The sequence below is a fragment of the Diabrotica virgifera genome, chromosome 7, assembly GCF_917563875.1.
Source record: "Diabrotica virgifera virgifera chromosome 7, PGI_DIABVI_V3a".
In the NCBI taxonomy this organism is placed as follows: domain Eukaryota; kingdom Metazoa; phylum Arthropoda; class Insecta; order Coleoptera; family Chrysomelidae; genus Diabrotica; species Diabrotica virgifera.
In genome coordinates, this window is record NC_065449.1 from 123,132,759 (window position 1) to 123,153,773 (window position 21,015).

A 21,015-nucleotide genomic window follows, 5' to 3' on the forward strand; every position below is an offset into this window, starting at 1 on the left:
TATATCTTTGCCGTAAATTCCGGTCAACTTTCACCGGTTGTATCTCAGGAACCACTCATCGTAATTAAACGTTTTTTCTTTTAAAAGAAGCGTCCTGCTGCTGCTTTTTGAACACCGTTTTCACAATTTAATTTAGTTTAATATTGCCCGAGATATTCTATTTGTTTATAAGCCAAAAAATTTTTTCCTTGTATTTTGCTAATTAGCCCAGATTATTACTAATTTTAAGTAGGTATCGTAACTAGCAGTTATGATATAATTTTCATTTTATTTAGTTGCGTATACACATTTATTTACATTTGAGAGATTTATTATTTACTACAATTATTACAGGTAATTTGGGGAATTTTTATTACTTATAGTCTATATTCAGTCAATGATACTATTTGTAAGACATGTTAATCAAATCTTTGTTTATTTTAGATCTACTTAAAATATATGTATCCGATTCAAGCAAATGATGAATAATCTAAAATGTGCTCACACTAATTCTAGATCTTTAGTTCCTCATTTTAAAGATGTAAAAAACCTTGTTCTGGATAATGATTTGGACGTGTATGTCAGACCTGATTAAGTAGAGGTGTTTCTAATCATATTATTAGTATTCCTGGTTATCAGTTTATGAGAGTTGATAGAAATAAAAATACTACGGGTGGAGGTGTATGTGTTTATTTAAAGAGTAATATAAATTATACCTTTATGCAATCAACACATGTAATACAACAGATATGGCTAAAGCTTTCGTTTAAAAATAAGATATTTGCTATCGGTGTGTGCTATAATTCCAATGAAATATTTTATAAAACTTTTTTCGATTGTTTTGAAACAGTCCTATCTTCAATATTACCTTTAGTAGATCATATTTTAGTGTTCTTGGATGACTTTAGCGTTTTTTTACGTTACTGATTTTTTAAATGAACTTGGGTTAAAGCAGCTGATAAATCAAGCAACAAGAATCACAAAATCTACATCCAACCTACTGAATTTATGTGATCACATTAAGTCAGGATAAAAAAATTCCAATTGAAATAAAACATATTCCAGAAATAAGTTATCATAAATTAATAATGATAAAGGGGTCTAGGACGTTTCGCCGCGGCCGTTTCCAAAGTATTTCCAGTCTTTCCAAATATGAAAAAAAAATTTATACGGGGAACGGTTAAAAAGTTATTCTAATTGTTTATAAGTAGGCAAAAAATCGACGTGTTTTGCAAATTTTTACACAGTTTAAAATAACTTTTTTCATTTTTTTTTAATTAAGTCAATAGTACAAATGTTCTTCTTCCATGAACTGTCAGAAATCTTACTGTAACCTCATAACTTTCTGACTTATAGTGTTGCAAAAAAAAGGATTTGGTATAAACAAATTAAATAACTTTTAAACTATTTGACCAATTGCTTTGAAATTTATAATATAATTTAAGCACCAGAAGTCTCAGCAATTCGTGTAATAAGAAGGTTCTAAGTTAATTTTTACATAAGTTATGAATATTTAAAAAACTCAAAATTTATGATTTTCTAAGCAACCAATAAGGATAGCATATTCAGCAAACGCCATATTGAAATTTTTTAGACGATTTATGAGTTTCTTCCTTTCAAATTTGTTTAAAATGCTTTTTGGTTATCGACGAGAAAAGAAAAAATTTACCGTTTTTTATCTTTATTTTTTGTTTATAACTATGTATATCATCAAAATCGGCTGCAGGTAACATAAAGGTTATTAATATAGATGTCTATACTACTCAAAAAATTTGGTTTCGGCCTGGAGGGGGATGTGTCACGAGAAAACTCTTATTTCTCTGGACTATAAGAAGCTATTTAAATCATTTACCGTTATTCAAATACTTGGTATTTTGTTTTGAATAATAATATAATAATGATGTGCCATACTCGAACGTAACCACTGGATTAGTACTTGATAATTAAATTCGGAGAAATAATTTATTCAAAGGTTAATATTTTTATAAAAGTGTAACAAACATCTTATATACAAAACAGAACTAAGAATCAGGTACTACTGCAAAACAAAATTTAAAAAAAAATAAAAAAAATTTAACCTCTGAGGGGACGCCATTCTTGAGGAAGAAACATTTAGCAAAAAATTGGCTCACGGCGAAACGCTGCGAAACGGGCTTGCGGCGAAACGTCCCATTCCCATGTTAAAAGTAAGCTGTGAGGTAAACACCAATAAAACAAAATTTACTGCTGGTCGTAATTTTAAAAACTTAAATGGTAATCAATTTAAATCTGATTTGGAATCCATACCATGGAGAATTATTTAAGAACTCACATAATGTAAATAGCAAAGTAACTTTTTTGTCTGAAAATAATAATATTATTACATTGCTTGATATTCATATCCAAATCAAGACTTACAGGATTACAAAGAAATATGCTCCATGATTCTAGCGACAAATAATCACTTTTAAGTTACAACATTTCTAGTATTAGAAAGTACAAAAGTTTTTAGTTACGTAATTTAGTATGAGCAATCACTATAAAAGAAAAAAAAATCATTCCAGATCTTTCAAAGATATGTGGAACAATTTAGAATATTTGATAAATGACGATAAACATAATAAAAATTTTGAAGTAAGTAGCAAATGGAATATAATAGTTCTTTATGATATATAAGTGTTAAAAGTACACGTTTAAGGAACGAATGTGAAAGTTTGCAGAATGAGCTATAGCGAGTTCTGCAATTCACATAAGTGCCTTAAAAATGTACTTTTTAACACGAATATCATACAATTTTTTTTCTACAAACGTAATTACAGGACAATATCTACAAAAACTTTTACTTGAACTTGACTGACATTTCATTTTTATATTTTTTTGTCATTAAATCAAAATTGCCTATACGGTCAATACGAACTGCAGTGCCATAAAAGTTTTAAAGCACTAGTGCCTTAAAGTAGCATTTTTAACGCTCGTATGGAGTGCTAAAAATTGCATTAAATCCTAAGAAATTACTAACAAATCCTAACAAATTACTCTCGAGCTCTTAAAAATTATCAGTTTGTTTATTTTGCCGTCGTGGCACTTTGACATAATTTCAAAATTAACAATATATTAATTTGTGACAAATTCAAAATAATTAATTACAAAATAATATTAAAAACTGTTAAAGTGTCACTCGCATACAAATCGATAATTTTAGAGCTTTCGTGTAATTATACTGATAATTTTACGTCGTTCGTCAAGTGTTACGTCAGATACCCAAAATTTGATTTATTATTTTATAACTTGTCAAATAGAACACCACGAACAGGTTTAGTAAATATTCAGGCGAAGATATCAATAAAATATTGGGTAAAATGTTCTAAAACAGAGTTTTATTCATTAAATAATCTTACCGAATTACACTTTAGTTCTTAAAAATTACTGATTTCTTTTGCCCTCGTGACACTTACTTTTAGAGCTCTCGTGTAATTACCACTGATAATTTTTAATATATACAAGTTTTAGTGATACCTAATAGTGTTAGTGTTACGTTTTAATAACTTTAAACAATTAATATTTCTTGTTTTATAGGGTCAGATGTATGCTCTAAACCAGCGGTTCTCAATCTGTGGTACATGTACCACTGGTGGTACATTTAATTATTTGAGGTGGTACACAAAACGCAAAACAGCCAAAATTAGCACCACTATTATAGTTAATTAGATCACCTAGCTAGATAGATATGTAAGTTAGGTGGTACCAAAAATATTGAAAAATATTTGGTGGTACATGACTCAAAAAGATTGAGAACCGTTGCTCTAAACATTTTTATTGGTTGTAAAAGCATTTGTCCGATTAAACAAACAATAGTTTTAATTTAGATAAGCAATTGGTTTTAATTCATATTGACACTATATAACTTACCTTCGGACACGTGTCCAATATTTCGTATAATATAGGTTCATTGTCCACTAAAACTTCGTGTTTATACCTACTTTCTAAAACAAAATAAATAATCAAAATTTTTTAAAATGTTATCACAAGATAATAACTAAGTTTGAGCTGTAAATCTGAGATAAATATTCTGAAGCATTACTCATTTTATTAGGAGTAATACTGTTTTTTGTACATATAACTATTTTGATTTACAATCTACATTATTACAGAGTACTAGGTAAACCATATAAGATGTCATGGCTTTGGTTGTAAAAGAGAGCCATTCAATGATGTCTCACTTTATTCTATTTATATTTTAGTTTTAAAGTAGGTCTTGGGGCCAGGTTCTATGTAGTCTCCTTGAGCAAGGCCAGTGTAGAATAATTCCCTTAATAACTCATTTTCGTGGTGAATCGTACGTTCATTTTGTGATTCCGTGGCTCCATGGATTTTTTTTCCGATAAAAGGCATCTTTAATTCCTTGTGAAGTGTTTTAGACCAGGATATTTAGCATTGAAAACAAATTAATAAATATATTTTTAAATACAGCACCTAGACACTTGCAACTTTTTACATTGTGTTCAAGATGACGCATGACGTCAGGAAGAAAGTCTAGATATATTCACTATACAAAAATTGGTAGAAATGCATGATTGCACTTTAAAGGGCATAAAATGTATCCAAAAGTTCATAAACATGTGAAAATATATTAAGGGCCAGATTTTGCTACTCAAGGGGTTTTTGGGGTCACTGAACACACATACGCAATCAGACCGACCCCCGAAGCATCTGGTGTACATGGTTACTGCTAGAGCACATCTGGAGTTTCGAGGGTTTTTATGCCCACAGATCTGCAAAGATTAGCCCACAGATTTAACATAAGAGCAAAAGATTTCAATATAAATATGACAATTTCATCCTGGAAAACTAAAATAATAGTAATCAGTAAAGAATCAATCAGATGTAAAATAGAAATTGATTGTATCAGTAATGTGAACAAGTAATGGAAGTAAAATACCTTGGAATTACATTATCACGATACGGAGACCTGGACAAAGAAGTGAGAAATCAAGTACAAAAAGCAAATAGACTGGAAGGATGCCTTAATAACACTATAATATGGCGAAACCGCCATATTAACACTGAGACGAAATCAAGAATTTATAAAGCCAGTGTAATACCAATAATGGCATATGCATCAGAAACAAGATCCGATACAGCCACAATACATAGACTACTAGAAACGGCAGAGATGAGAGTACTGAGAAGAATTACAAAAAATACGCTAAGTGATTGAAAGAGGAGTGAAGATATTAGAAGACAATGTAACGTACAGTGTAAAAACGAATGGACACTAAATAGAAAAAAAGAATGGAATAACCACATAACCAGAATGGGGGAAACACGTGTGGTCAAAACAGCAAGAGATAAACCACCAATCGGTAGAAGAAGTATCGGCCGACCGCGCAAAAGATGGAGTGCTAACCTTCCATAGAAGTATCAATCCGCCAACGAATAAGCAGAATTGCTTATAGAGAGAGAAGAAGAAGAAGAAGAAGAAGAAGAAGAAGAAGAAGAAGAAGAAGAAGAAGAAGTCTTCTGTGTTTTACTTGTTTTATTATTCCTTTTTATTATGTTGGCGTCTGCATATAGCTCTTATCATATTATTTACAATTTTTGTGTATAGCTCCTTCCTTTATTTTTCCGTCAAGTGCTAGACCAAAATTCTTTGACCGTGGTGAGAAAGTATATAAGTCATCTTAGCCCGTTTGCTTACGGTAAAATATTGCAAAACCTATAAATATTAATGAACCGCTTAGATTAACATGAAATTTGGCATACACAAAGGTCATATATGTCAATGAAGAAAAGTAATAAAAGTAAAATAACTCAAAAAGTAATAGCAGAGGATACGATATAAGGTCGAACTGCACCGATTTGTTTAATGGAAAAAAATTATTTTATATGTAAATTAGTATGTTCAACATTATAAAAAACAAGGGGCGCCTGATATAATCCTGTTCTGACTATAATTAATTAATAATTAAAAAATCATTTTTTTTATAAATTTGACTGACATGTTTAACAAAAAAATTAACATTATCGGTAAGTGCAAAGCCTATAGGATATGTAAAAATAGGGGTGCCAGTAAAAAGCCTGTTCTAAATGGAGGTTGCCTAATATTTAAAATTTTACGGCGTCTACTTATGGATAATTGAACATGTGTAAAATTTTGTTATTACTAATTTTACGAAAAAAAAGTTATTCTTTATAAAAAGTTCTGCATGATGTAAATCCTATGATTCAACCATCAGATGTCAAAGTTTGTCAATTTTATACGAGTTATGTCAAAAAATGTTAATTTCGGCCAAGAGTGACTTCGGCCTTTAGCAAATTGTTATTATAAAACGGTATTAATAACCAAAAAATATGTTTTAGTGCGGAATTACATCATTATAATTAAAAAAAAAATTTGCAAATTTTTCTGAAATTAGATTCTAAACTTCATTTTTATTTCTTACAAGTAGGATAACTCTTTTATTATCAATTTTGCGAAAAAAAGCAGTTGTTCATAAGTAGCTTTGAATAGTCTAAAACCTAAGCTGCAGCCATCATCAATTTTATATACTTTATACGAGGTATATAAAAAAATTTTGAATTTCGCTCCGGAGAAAAGTTATTCAGTATTAAATATAATATGTTGCAATATAGAAGAATATCATTATAATTTGAAATATTCTGAAATATATAAATGTATAAAAAATCTCTTAAGCGAAATTCATTGGCAAAATCGGCCAACGTGGCAAAATTGGCAAAAAAGGAAAATCACTGCCAAAAACTCGCAATATGATACAGTGATGAGCGTGCTAATAACCGGCAAAATAGCGCAAAAGATGGAGAACATATTAAATTGTGGGATAAAAGGGAACAAAACTAGTAGAGTTGTTAAATTTAGCGATAATAACTTATAGATTGACATTATATTTATTTTTTTTCCACCTTTAGACGTATCAGAGGAGTATGTCAACTAAAACTGTCACTGTGACAGTGGCATTTCTCAAACTCGTCCGATACATTGTCACGCAAAACGTCAAAATGACAGCGCCCATTAAAATCTGCTCTTAATAAAAATAACTATTTAGTGAGTTAATTAGTAGAAAAAAGGACACTTTTAGTGTTTGTTGTTAATTAATATAGGTGTTTTAAAAACTGATATTGATTAAGTGCGCTAACAGGTATATAAGCGACCCCCAATGGGGGAAGCTTTTTCCCCAAGGACACCATTAAGTGAAAACTTTTTAGGTGTTAGTGAGAATAGTGAAATGGATATTATTGAATCAAGTTTAATCGAAAATTTGGATGATTCTACTGCGAAAATTACAACTAAAACCAGAGATTTTATTAAAGTGCCGACACAACAAATCCCACCTCCGCAAAAAGTTTTAGAGAAAAAATTGTTCAACGTTGCATCAGATAAGTACAATTTTAATAACGTTTATGTATATATAGAAAAATCAAACAATCAGGATATTGGTCGTTTACATCCACTTACTGTTGCAGACATCTTGCATAAAACATTGAACATTCCTAATATTATTGAAATTAAAGCCATTGGAAAAAACAGAATTAAAGTTTTGTTAAGGTCAATAGTAGATGCAAATAATTTGGTGAAAAATATAAAATTAAAAGACCAAAACTTAGTAGCGTATGTCCCTAACCATTTACTAGAAATTAGAGGTCTAATAAGAGATATTGATACACAATATGATGAAAAGTATTTGTCAGATAATAGTAAATCTCCCTCCCCCATAGTAACCTTTAGAAGAACTTACAGAAAAGTTGACACCGATGGAAAAACTAACTATGTACCCAAAAGGACAATGATAGTCACCTTTGAAGGAAATATCCTTCCTAGCTACATTGCAATAAATAGTGCATTTTTTCACTATTGGTTCACTGCGTAATGATCCAGTTGGTAATCAAATTTTTAGTAGTATCGAAGACCTAGATCTTGTAATTTTGAATAATGGAGAACCTACATATCTTTCTAGATATGGTACGCAAAAATCTATGATTGACATTTCACTCTGTACAGCTAATATAGCCAGTAAATTCACTTGGTCAGTTTTATCTGACACTTTAAGCTCGAATCATTTTGCTATAACTATGAATTTTTCAATAACCAACACCTCACAAGAAATAATTTATCCAAAAAGCAAATGGAAGATCCAGAAAGCCAATTGGTCCTTGTATTCATCCTTAATTGAAAACATGTTTTCCAACTACAATAACTCTCTCAATACTTATAAAAATTATAGCTTTCTAATAGATTGCATTAATTATGCTGCAGATAGATCTATTCCTCAATACAAAATTTTTAAATCCAAAAACCGATCGCCTACAACATGGTGGGACCCAGAATTCGATCTGATAATCAATGAGAGAAAAGAAGCATTAGCATTGTATAAACGTTCACCAACCCTTGATAATTATCTAAACTGTCAGAAAGTTACTTCTCATACTAAAAAACAGTTGAAACAAAAAGCCAAAGCTAGTTGGATTAAACGGTGTTCTAATTTAAGCAAAAATACCTCCTCTAAGGAGATATTGTCACAAGCCAACAAAATGAACCGAAAAGCACCTATTAGTATAAAACCCTTCAATGATAATCTGTTAGACGAGTTTTTTAATAAAGTATGTCCTCCATTTGCTCAAAATTCACCTACACGTTCTACACAAATTCATTATTCAAATAATCACTTCCTGTTAAAACCTTTTTCTGAAACTGAATTAGATTTTGCCCTTAAAAACCGCATAAATACTTCTGGTGTCGATCACGTAAAATACCCCATGTTAACCAACCTACCAGATGTTGCTAAAAAACTTCTTTTAAATATCTTCAATGATATCATCCAAAAAAATATAGTTATCGATTCTTTCAAAAACATCTTAGTTGTTCCTATCCTTAAACCCGGAAAAGACCCAAACATCGTAAGTTCGTATAGACCAATATCCTTACAGTCTTGTATATTTAAAACTTTAGAAAGGCTTATAAAATTTAGATTAGATTGGTGGTTACAAAAAGAGAATTTACTCCCAGTAAACCAGTTTGGTTACAAAAGAGGTTTTGGAACTCTAGACGCTATAACAACACTTGTTGTAGATGTACAGAATAACTTAACTAAAAATAACTACTTAGCAGCACTATTCTTAGATATTAAAGGAGCATATGACTCAGTTTGTTTATCAACCATAAAACATAAAATGGTAAATTTTTTCATATGCCAACTGCTTTAGTTAACACAATAATCGGTTTCTATACAGATAGAGTAATTTATATCAGAGATCATAATAACAAACTAATAGGACCTCGACATAATTATCACGGTATACCACAAGGCTCAGTATTATCACCAATTTTATTCAATGTGTACACCTCTGACATACATAAGATGCAAATAAACAACATCCCATTCAAAATCATACAATATGCAGACGACTTTTGTGTCTATAAAGAAAGCAAGAAATATGAAAACGGTATGCAAAACCTAAGTACAGTTTGTAGTTCCCTCTTTCCGTGGTTCTTAGAGAACGGCTTAAATTTATCAATTAACAAATTAGCAGTATATGTCTTTACAAGACACAACCTTCCTATAAACCAAGTTGTATTACTGAGTGATCAATCTTTTGAATTTAATAATATTGTCAAATATCTGGGCCTCATTCTGGACAAAAAACTAACTTGGAAACAACACATACAATATATGCTGGATAGATGTAATAAAGGTAGTAATTTCCTTAGAATGACAACTAGAGCGTGGTGGGGCTGCGATGTTGAAACATCTTTATTGTTTTATAGAACTTATACGATCCATTATAGATTATGGTGCTACTCTCTACGGTTCTGCTTCCAAAAACCTTTTAAGAAAAATTGACGTTTTCCAAAATTCTGCCTTGAGAATCTGTTTAGGTGCTATAAGATCTACTCCTATACAACCAATACATGTTGAAGCTTCTGAGCCTCCTTTGGAGATTAGAAGAAATTTACTAAGCGAAAAATGGGTACTCAAAGCACACTCTACAAATTTCGAATTATTTCCAGTATGTATATGTTATCTTAACGAATCAGATCTTACTCACAAGTATTGGATTAAAAAACCATCTCCGCCTTTATGCACTGCATTACAGATCAATCCTATTTTTTCAAAGGAATTGAACACAGTTGACAAAAACTTAGACTACTTCACTCTCTTCCATAACACTGATGTAATAATATCCACATACAACGAAAACACCATAATCAGCAACAATATCCTGAAATCTATTTTGAACTGCTACAGTGATGCCACAGTTAGATACACAGATGAATCTAAATCAAGAGAAGGGACTGGCTGTGCTTATTTTTTACCCTTAGGAGGATTCGAATGCAAGTACAAACTTCCCAACGAGTTTTCAATTTTTTCTGCGGAATCATTGGCCATACTCGAAGCGTTGAAATATATTAAAAACTCTTATACTAAAAAAACGTTAATTCTTTCAGACTGCCTATCAGGTTTACAGAATATTAAAAATACTTTTTTGCCCAAAACATTTAGTAATCCTTACATATTTTTAATAAAGGATATGTTAAAGCGTTTAGAAGATTCTGACTTCCATATAAAATTTATTTGGGTTAAGGCACATATTGGACTCAAGGATAATGAATATGTAGAATACTTAGCTAAATCCAGTATAACATCAGGCACTTTATTGTCATATTCTTTATGTGTATCAGATGTTATTACTATTTTTAAAAGAAACCAACTATTGATATGAAAAGATCAATGGAATCTTTACTGCTTAACAAACCCCACAAGATACACCACTTTACAACCAGTGATTCCACAAAGTACTTGGTTTAAGAGTTTTAAAGCTCCACGTAAGTATATAACAACTATAAATCGACTACGTTTTGGGCATGCATGCTATCCAAGTCATTTATATAAAATAAATGTGATTGAAGATGATAATTGTAAACATTGCGGAAAACAGGGTGATCTTGATCATATCTTTTTTGAATGTACTAAGTTTCAACAGCATTCAAACTCTCTCTATGAAAATTTAATTAAACTTAATATGCATGCACCATTCAATATCCAGTCTCTGTTGGCTACAGGCTCACAACAAATATATAATATCATTATAGATTTCTTGTCAAATACACACACAGTCCTATAAAATTTGTACGCGGGAGTGAAATTTTTTATGATTTATGTTCAGATTTGCATCCTTTTATCATAAATGTTATATCAGTTTATCAGAAATCCATCATTGTTTTTATTGTATTATTATTGTATTGTGTTATTTATTGTACTAGTATATTGATTGTGTTTATTTTTGTATTAGGGATAGGATTGTATAGTCTTTATTGCAACTGGCTGAATGACTAACGTCTATGCCATTGCATAAAAAAACTCGTCCGATACGTTTAAAGGTGGAAAACAATCAATATAATGTCAATCTATAAGTTACTATCGCTAAATTTAACATCTCCACTAGGTTCATCTCTTTTTATCTTACAACTTAATATGTTTACCATCTTTTGCGTTATTTTGCCGGTTATATGTGCGCTCATATATTATTCATTACAAATAAAGCATTTAAATATCGTTATAAATTGCAACCAGAAAGCAACACATAGTTACTTGAAACGTTTATCTTTTTCAAGGATGTAAATATAAATGAACAATGTCAGTTGTCAAAATTTCAAATTAAAAAATAAAAAATAGTTATTAAACATATTTTATTCAGTACAAGAATTTTATTATTCAAAACCATAAGTTATGGACCATGGACGTTAAATGTGGAGACAATGAGACGGCTTAACGCCTTTGAAATGTGGACCTATAGAAGAATTGTGAGGGTTTCCTGGGTAGATAGAGGTACGGACAAAGAAGTACTGAGAAAAATAGGTAAAGAGAAGGAAGTTGAACTTACAATTAAAGAAAGAAGGCTACAGTAAGTCGGAAATGTGATGATTTTATTTCAATTTTTGCATATAATATACCTAAAAGCACCAAAACTATTAAATTTTGAAGTTTGAACTCTTGAGAATACCGCATCCATAGAAAAAGTACAGTGTACAACACATGAGAAAATTACATATTTCTCCCTCGCTTGATTTGCGGCCCTCGCCGAGTTCCTCGGCTCGTGCTAACAAATGTTAGCGCTCGTGAGAAATATGTCGTTTTTTCTTATTTAATGTACAGTATACTATTCCTTACAGGCATTTCCTGTAAGGAAATAAGATTTCCATACAGATATTTTTCGTTTCCAGGCAACAGCTAAATATATGAAAATATCGAACGTTCCTTTCAAAAAAGTTGTCAAAAATGTCTAAATTCCTGACTGATTTTAGGATTTGTATTGAAAAATATATTATAATATATTTCAATATTTAATGTTTACAGTTTTTTTAATTAATCTAATGTAAATATATTTCCAAATTATTGGATATTTCATAGTACTTGTAATTATATAAGTACAGTGGAACCCCGATAAGTCGGCCCCCGATAACCCGGAAGTCCGGCTAACCCGGACCGAATTTCATCAGATAAACATTTTGATTTTCAATATTTTGTATTTTTCAATTTAATTGTGGCTTATTTCCAATCAAAATAGTTAATTATCAGACAAACCTTTCAACAATAAAAATGTATGTAATATAATATTTCAGAGATAATGTGTACTTATGTGTGTAATTTGAACTATACGATATTAAAAATGACTCATAGCACACGCCGCAGAAACAACAGCCACCTGTCTGTAGTATCTATTCCTTTTTATTTCAGACTGTCAGCATTGTTTAGGAAAGACTATTTAAAAAATTCTTTTATAAACAATGGTATTTAGTATTGTGTGTCTTGTATTGTTCGCTTCCATTTGCTTATGTTTGGGTTTGGTGTTTTTTTAGTAATTTTAATGAGTAGGTACTGTGCATATTTCGACGCTGCCAAGGCAAAACGGCATAAACGCCAAAATGGCCAGTTTTGAGGTAGATGCACGAAAAAATAGGATTTTAATTTCCGCACCAGACAGTCACCGCGGCATAACCGAAAACAAAGTGAAATAGGTGTAATATTGGTTTAAAATTTTTATAAACGCCAGTCTAGTCACGCACGTGAAGGTCGACGTGAACAATGATTGACACAACCGCCAGTGCCCATAAGATTATCATTGTGTACAGTTCGGTCCAGTAATAATAGTAAAGGTATGTATTTTTACAATTTTTATGGATAAGTAATATGATATTACTTACCTCTGCAATATTATCAATTTGTATTGATTTTTGAAGCGTAAACACCCTGAATTTCTTTAAAAACTATGAGGCGTTTATGTCAAAACCAAATATTTACATCGTGGTTGACACAAGCGCCATTCCTCAATGGTATTCTTATGCAGGTTTCTTTTTTAAAAATTGCGCAAATAAAAAGTTTATTTTAAAATGTTTTATTATAACTTTGTACTAGTGTGATGAACAATTATTTTTGTACTACAGCATATAGTTCAAATCAATTTTATATAGCTAAAAATGGCGATCGATTTTTGGCGTTTATGCCATAGTATTTTAGCAGAAGTAAAAAATAATGGTCTTACTAAATGAAAATAAGTCATATACCGAAGTAGCACAAAATGATATACAGACTGGCAATAATTCCCCTATATTCCCCTTAGAGGTTTATGACATTTATAATGCCAACATTGCAGAAGCTTTTAGCAATAACATTATCATCTTTGAGGAACCACCAGACGTTGCAGCAGAAGAATAAATATTTAGTCACGATCTCACATCATGTTTCAACTTAGCAACAGAATTGATTATTAAACCAGAGTATCATGCAGAATATTTATCTCTAAAAATGAACAACATAGTTCCAGATCAACTGGATGAAACAGATGTAGAAGATGAAACGGAGTGAATTTTTTTTAAATTGTTTAAAAGTTAAAAGTTGTTAAATATTTTTCTGTTATTTTTCTGTTTTTTTACTAACTTTTATTTTGAACTATATAAAAGAAGTAAATCTTATGTTATTTTTGTGAATAATTATTTTTTATTTGTTTTAGAAATTAAAAAATAACTATTTTTATGTACCTCTGATTTTTGTGTTTTCTTAGGTTTTAAGTTGTTGTTCTTTGAAAGTGTTTTTTGAGTTTTATTTTTATACCAATTTTTGTACAGCTCTTCTATTTGAGTATTATTTATTTTTAAGTATTTCATCCTAGCACCAAAAACATGTTTAAAGAATTTAGAGTTTTGTTTTTAACTTAGAATGTATTTTTGATTAATAAAAAATAAAATCAATCAAAAATCTTCGTAATTTCATAATTTTTCTTGTTGGCATAAACGACAATTTTTAATTTTCGTTTTTTTTTCATTAATGGCATATATCCTTTTTAAGCGCCATTTCGGTTAACCTTACAACAATGCGATCGACGCAAACGCCAGAGGTAAGTTTGGCATATTCACCAATGTTATATATTGATTGGACACAAGCGCCATTTTCTAGTTTTTAATTTATTTCACATAGTATTTTCAGCCACATTAATGTTTACAAAATGTTAAAATTTGAAAAAAAAATCACCAATTTTTTTGAGTCAGTTTGCAGATAAGCAGAATTGGTAAAAATAAAAATAATCAGTTTTTTGTGTTTCCTGAAAAATCAGGTTAATGTCGTTTATGCCGTTTTGGCGTGACAGCGTCGATTTATAAATATATTTCATGTTATTTCAATTCTAACAGAATTTATCTGTAAGTATACCGTATTTTATTAATTTTTACCATATTCTCCGGCTATCTCGGATTTTCGATAACCCGAATCGGTCGCGGTCCCGATTAATCCGAGTTATCGAGGTTCCACTGTACCTACATATATTGCGAGCTTTTGCCAGTGATTTTCCTTTTTTTGCCAATTTTGCCAATGAATTTCGCTCAAGAGTTGTTTCATACTTTTATATTTCAGAATATTCCAATTTTAAGGATATAATTCTATATTGCAACATACTTTTAATGCTGAATAACTTTTTTCCCGAGTGAAATTCGTATTTTTTGACATACCCCGTATAAAATTTATAAAATCGATGATGGCTGCACCTTAGGTTTTAGACAATTCAAAGCTTTTTATGAACAATTGCTTTTTTTCGCAAAATTGATAATAAAAGAGTTATCCTACTTGTAAGAAATAAAAATCAAGTTTAGAATCTAATTTCGGAAAAATTTGCAAATTTTTTTTTAATTAGAGTGATGTAATTGCGCGCTAATACATATTTTTTGATTATTAATACCGTTTCATAATAACAATTTTCGAAAGGTCGAACTCACTCTTGACCGAAATTAACTTTTTTTGATATAACTCGTATAAGATTCACAAAATTTGACATCTGATGGTTGAATCATAGGATTTACATCATGCAGAACTTTTTATAAAGAATAACTTTTTTTCGTAAAATTAGTAATAATAAAGTTTTACACATGTTCAATTATTCATAAGTAGACGCTGTAAAATTTTAAAAATTAGGCAACCCTTATTTAGAACAGGCTTTTTACAGGCACCCCTATTTTTACATATCCTATAGGCTTTGCACTTACCGATAGTGTTAATTTTTTTTGTTAAACACGTCAGTCAAAAAAAAAATCATTTTTTAATTATTAATTAATTATAGTCAGAACAGGATTTTATCGGGCACCCTTTGTATTTTATAATGTTTAACATACTAATTTACATATAAAATAATTTTTTTCCATTAAACAGATCGGTGCAGTTCGACCTTATATCGGATCTTAGACTATAAGTATTTTACCGAAAAAACATTCTAAGCAAAAATATAGCCTATAAAAAAGTGAAAAAATGTAAATGTATTAGATCCCTAGATCCAGTAAAAGAAGAGTTTTCTACTAATGAAAACTAGGTTCATACTCGCCAAATTCCAAATCGAATATTTCAACGTGAATTAACCCAAAAAGGAATCACTTTTTAGGGAATAGTTATTTTCCTAACAAGTGCAGAAAGTCATTATTTTCTGTACGTGACTGCAGTTTGCCGAACGACGCGAAGCGGGAGTTCAGCAAGCAGTCGAGTGCGGAAAAGAGACTTTCTGCAAGAGTTACGAACAATATTTTTTCTAAGAGTCTTTAAAAAATTACCAAATCTTAATCAATTAATTTAATTAATATGAAAATACATACACAAATTAATTCTTTGACAAGGTTGTCAAAACCAAACTTTCAATATAATTAGATAGCATGACGACGATCTTGGTTTCCATGACGATGATTCAAAACGACTGTTATTGTCTACCGATTTGACTTTCGAATATTATGTCAAAATAATTTTATTTCATCGAATTGTCGCGTTAATTTCATTAAAACAGGAACACAATAAGATATATTTGAAATAAATTAGTAAATAATATCTAAATATTAGTTTATTGCATGTATTATAATTACTTTAAGGCCATATTAACATATCTAAATTAACACGCGTGCGGAAAAGTAAAAACCGCGTGCGGAAAAGTAACACGGTGCGGAAAAATAACTGTGAAACTTTCTAAACTAAAATGCGTGCGCGAAAATAGACATTTTTGCACGTTCGTAGAAAAAATTCATTTTAAATTTTTTGAAGTCTTTTAAAAGGCTTTATTTTTGTTGTTCAAAAAAGTTTCTAGCATTAAAAGTAAGGAAGTTACGCTCAAAATAAAGCTGCTCACTTTTTTTTGGTAAAAAAATCTTATCAATCTAAATCTTCAAATGAAATTAATCGTTACCACTTCACAAGTTACAAGATACGTTTTTACTGGAGCGGCTGGCTCGTTCATCGCTGAAACATCGCGCTAATAGCTTGGCAGTGATTGCGGTGTACTGCTTGTGTGGTTTGTGGGCGTGTTTCGGAGATTTTTATTTTAGAGATTTTTAGCTCTGTGTCTAGGTACACGCTAACGTGTACGCAAATAAAAAAGTTAGGTACACGCGAAACGTCATCAAGTCAGTGACGTCACTATTTAGCGTGCACTCTTACTGGTTTTTTTTTGCATACACGCTAACTTGAGAATACCGCGAGTGTCAGAGTGGTAAAGAGATTAGTAAATTATTGTTGATTAGTAAAGATATTTCTTATTTTTTACTCTTTAGTGTTTGTTTTTAAATTAATTATGGAATGTGGACAATTATTTATTTCTTTTAATTAATTTAACAACATTTTAAAACAGTATGAAAAAGATAAGAGACAAAAATTCGTGGGTAGCAGAAGTGTTAAGATAAAATATACAGGGCGATTGAGCAAACTTTGAGCTTCATATTACAAAATTAGTAAGAATGTTACAGGGCGTTCGATAACATAGTGGCAGACCAAACTTACGTTTTTTTTTAAATCGAACACCCTATATTTTATTTTATGTTCGAAATCTTCTTAACGTCTACATCACAAAAATATAAAGGTTTATTATGTTATACAGGGTATTTACAAAGTTATAACCAATTTTCTATGAAAATCGTAACAAGTTCAACTCCCTGTATAAATAGAAATAAACACAACAGCAGTGGTTTATAAACTGGTGTAGTCGGCTCGCTAAACTCAGACACAACTGGCTAGTGATTTTAGTCTGTAATTGTTTTGTTTTTTGCCAATTTTGGCAAAGTTGGCAAAATTACAAAATATTTAGTAATTATTAAATATTTAATAATTATTTTTTTGGCAATTTTACCAAATTGGCAAAATTACTTACTAAAATCACTAGCCAGTTGTGTCTGAGTTTAGCGAACCGACTATATAATTAACTTACTTATAAAAAATATTTTAACAGTATTTTGTACATGTCATGTCAACTAAACATTTATTTTGCTAACCTAAAATATACTTTTATACAAGGTATATATATTTGCTTTACTACAATTAAGTTTGAAACTTAAAACATCCGAATAGTCCTGCTTCCCTTCCCCTTCCCATAAAAACAAATATTTTTTTATCAAACAAATACTAAACATATCAAAATAGCGTGTACCAAAATATACAGTCACTGCGCACGCTAAATAATGACGTCACTGGCTTGATGAAGTTTAATTCGCGTGTACATAACTTTTTTATTTGCGTACACGTTAGCGTGTACCTAGACACAGCGGATTTTTAGCAGTTTGTAAAATTTTTCGGAGTTTTTTATTTGAGAGCTTTTTAGCAGTTTGTGAAGTGAACTTGTTTTTATAAGTAGGTATGTCTCATTTATTCATTTTCTAATGATAGTCGAGGAAATGAAGCATTTTGACTCGCAATTTTTTTGTCCAGCATGGATTTACTTGAAATTTTCACAGAAGGTAGGGAATAGTCCAAGGATCATTTTCTATATCATGCTGCTGTACGCTAAAACCTTGGGGGTAGTTGCTACCCCATCTCGCGGGTGGGAATTTTTTATTACATTTTAACCATGTAAATCGATGTAAAAATTAATTTAAAGAAAAAAATGGTTTTTACATTTTCTTCGTAAAACTAATATTTTTCGAGTTATTCGTGGTTGAAAGTAACAGTTTTTCGACGGAAAAATAGACTTTTTTAGAGGGCTTTTTAAGAATAACTCGAAAAATATGCATTTAATCAAAAAAACTGTAGTTATTAAAATTGTATCTTTTAGTAACACAAACGAAACTGTTTTCCTATAATATCTTTACGACCTCTACAAACCGAGATAAGGCAGGTTAAAGGTTGGCTTTTTTCGTCAAATGCATAAATTGAAATAATCAAAGCCAAATAACGGGAAAACTGTGCATTTTTCCAGAAAAACATACGTAATGTTTTTTCAAGTATACAATAAGATCTTTCAAAAAAATAATAAAAAGTTTCTAGCATAAAAATTGAGCAACTTATGATCAAAAAAATATCGGTACCTATTTTTCTCAACAAAAAAAAAACAGTGAAAACAACCTCCTACCTACCCTTGCAACTAAAAATTGATCTTCGCCTTTCTGTAATTGCTTTTACATTAATATTATCAATATACTCAAGAAGTTTGACCTATTTAAATTGCCTAATTTTAGAAAAATTGGAGTTTAAAGAAAAATTGATTTTTTGCAATTTTGCATTTTTTATCATTTTCTTCAAAATATCTCCGAAAATACTGGAGATACGAAAAAATTTTAGTTACTAAATTGTAGCTTTTTTAATAGCTAAAATTTTCTTATGAATAGCTCTTCATTACAGTAAACGGTTAGTGAGATATAGCTGTTTAAAACATCTATTTACGAGCAAACATCCCCTTATTCGAGCCCTTTAAACCCACCTCAATTAAAAATTAGGGGATCTTACGAAATTTAATTTACACAGTCTTATTACTATTGACAAATCCTACAAAACTGTTATTGAACAAATGTTTTATAGCCAAAAATGAAGGAGCTATGTTTATAAAACAAATTTTTTTTTTTCGAGAAATTCGAATAGTCCCCTTATAGAGCATTTTCAATGTCCCTATATTATACCACAGAGCCGGTTCGTATACTGGATGACTAAAAAACTATTGTTATGTGTATTTTTATATATAATTTGTAAATTCTTATTTTTGTGTAAATAAATGTTTTTGTAATTCTTTAATTCTACTTTTTTTCTGTATAGATCTATTAAATTGTCTACTTATAAAAATTGCAATGTTATTAAGGGTGGTTTTTAAGGGTTTAAATATTATGATATTATATCCCAAAGCATAAAACAATCATTATTTAACCAGTCAAAACCTATTATACACCTATATTACAGTTTACAATGTTCTTAAATAATTTTTGACAATAAGGGTAGTTTACACCCCTAAAAATAATCAACGCCCTTGAGTATGATATAGAATATGAAGTACAGGGTAAGATGATCTTAACCCCAAATTTTTATGTAAATTGACACAAGCCGAAATTATTCTTTTAGGATAAGTAAACTTTTCATATATAGCTCTAACAGGGGTGGTTTTAAGGGTTGAAATATTGTGATATTATATCTTAAGGCACAAAACAATCATTATGTAACTAAAAAGAAGCAAATGTTGACAATATTAAAGTTTGAAATGTTATTTTATAATTTTTTACAATTAGGGGTGGTTTTCACCCTTAAAAAACCAAAAGCGTACAACGGCTCAATATAGAAAATGAACTAGAGGGTGAAATGAGCCTAATCCCAAATTTTTGTACAAATCGATGCTGGACAAAAAAATTGCGAGGTTTTGCTATTTTTCCAGCTTCATTTCCTAGACTATGAATGGTGGCTTTGATGCTTTTATGTTACCTGTTCTCTACTCTTCTTTATGGCTTGGAAACGTGGACATTGAAACAAGTCCATTTGAATAGAATGGCCCCCTTTAAATTTTGGTGTTTAAGAAGAATCCTACGAATATCGTGGAATCAAAGAATGTCAAACGTGAAAGTAACTAGAAGGATAGGAAATCAACCGGAAATAATACTAACTATCAAAAGACGAAAACTTAAGTACTTGGGACATGTGATGAGAGGGCAAAAATACTCATTATTACAAGTAAATTTAATGAAAAGTTCGTCTTGGTAAAAGTTATATTAATTTAAAAAGCCCATAGAAGGGCTACAAATATAAAAACAAAACGATTTCGCTCTGTAACAAGAGCATCATCAGTGTTATCTAAAATAAGTATAACCGTATTAATTAAGACTCAATGTTAAAGTAAAAATTATGACCAAAGTAAAAACATAGTTTGGTTATACTTACAAGAACAAGGTGAGCCACCCAAAAATACAAAGGTTAAAACATTTTAAAGGCTCACTTAACCTTTGTATTTCTGGGTGGCTCACCATGTTCCTGTAAGTATAACCAAACTTTGTTTTTACCTTGTTCATCATTTTTGACTTTAACATTTTTTGTTAATTCATATGGTTATACTTATTTAAGGTAACACTGATGATGCTCTGCCTTCAGAGCGAAAACGTTTTGTTTTTATATTTGTAGCCCTTCTAGGGGCTTTTTAAATTAATATACCTTTTATTAAGACGAACTTTTCATTAAATTTGCTTGTAATTAATGGTATACAGCCAGTTACAGGATATTGTATTGAATTCTTCCTTGTGGATATCATTATTACAATTTACTATGCAAGGAAAAATCTGGGGAA

At 30.3% G+C, this 21,015-nt stretch overlaps 1 protein-coding gene across 1 annotated transcript in view; it reads right to left on the reverse strand.

Moving 5' to 3' along the window:
• LOC114342542 (ras-related and estrogen-regulated growth inhibitor) overlaps positions 1-21,015 on the reverse strand; it is a 603,448-nt gene that overhangs the window by 252,937 nt on the left and 329,496 nt on the right. The window contains exon 3 of the mRNA XM_050656585.1: positions 3,868-3,941. Within this exon, the coding sequence (XP_050512542.1) occupies positions 3,868-3,941 (74 nt within the window). The remainder of the gene's footprint in view (positions 1-3,867; positions 3,942-21,015) is intronic.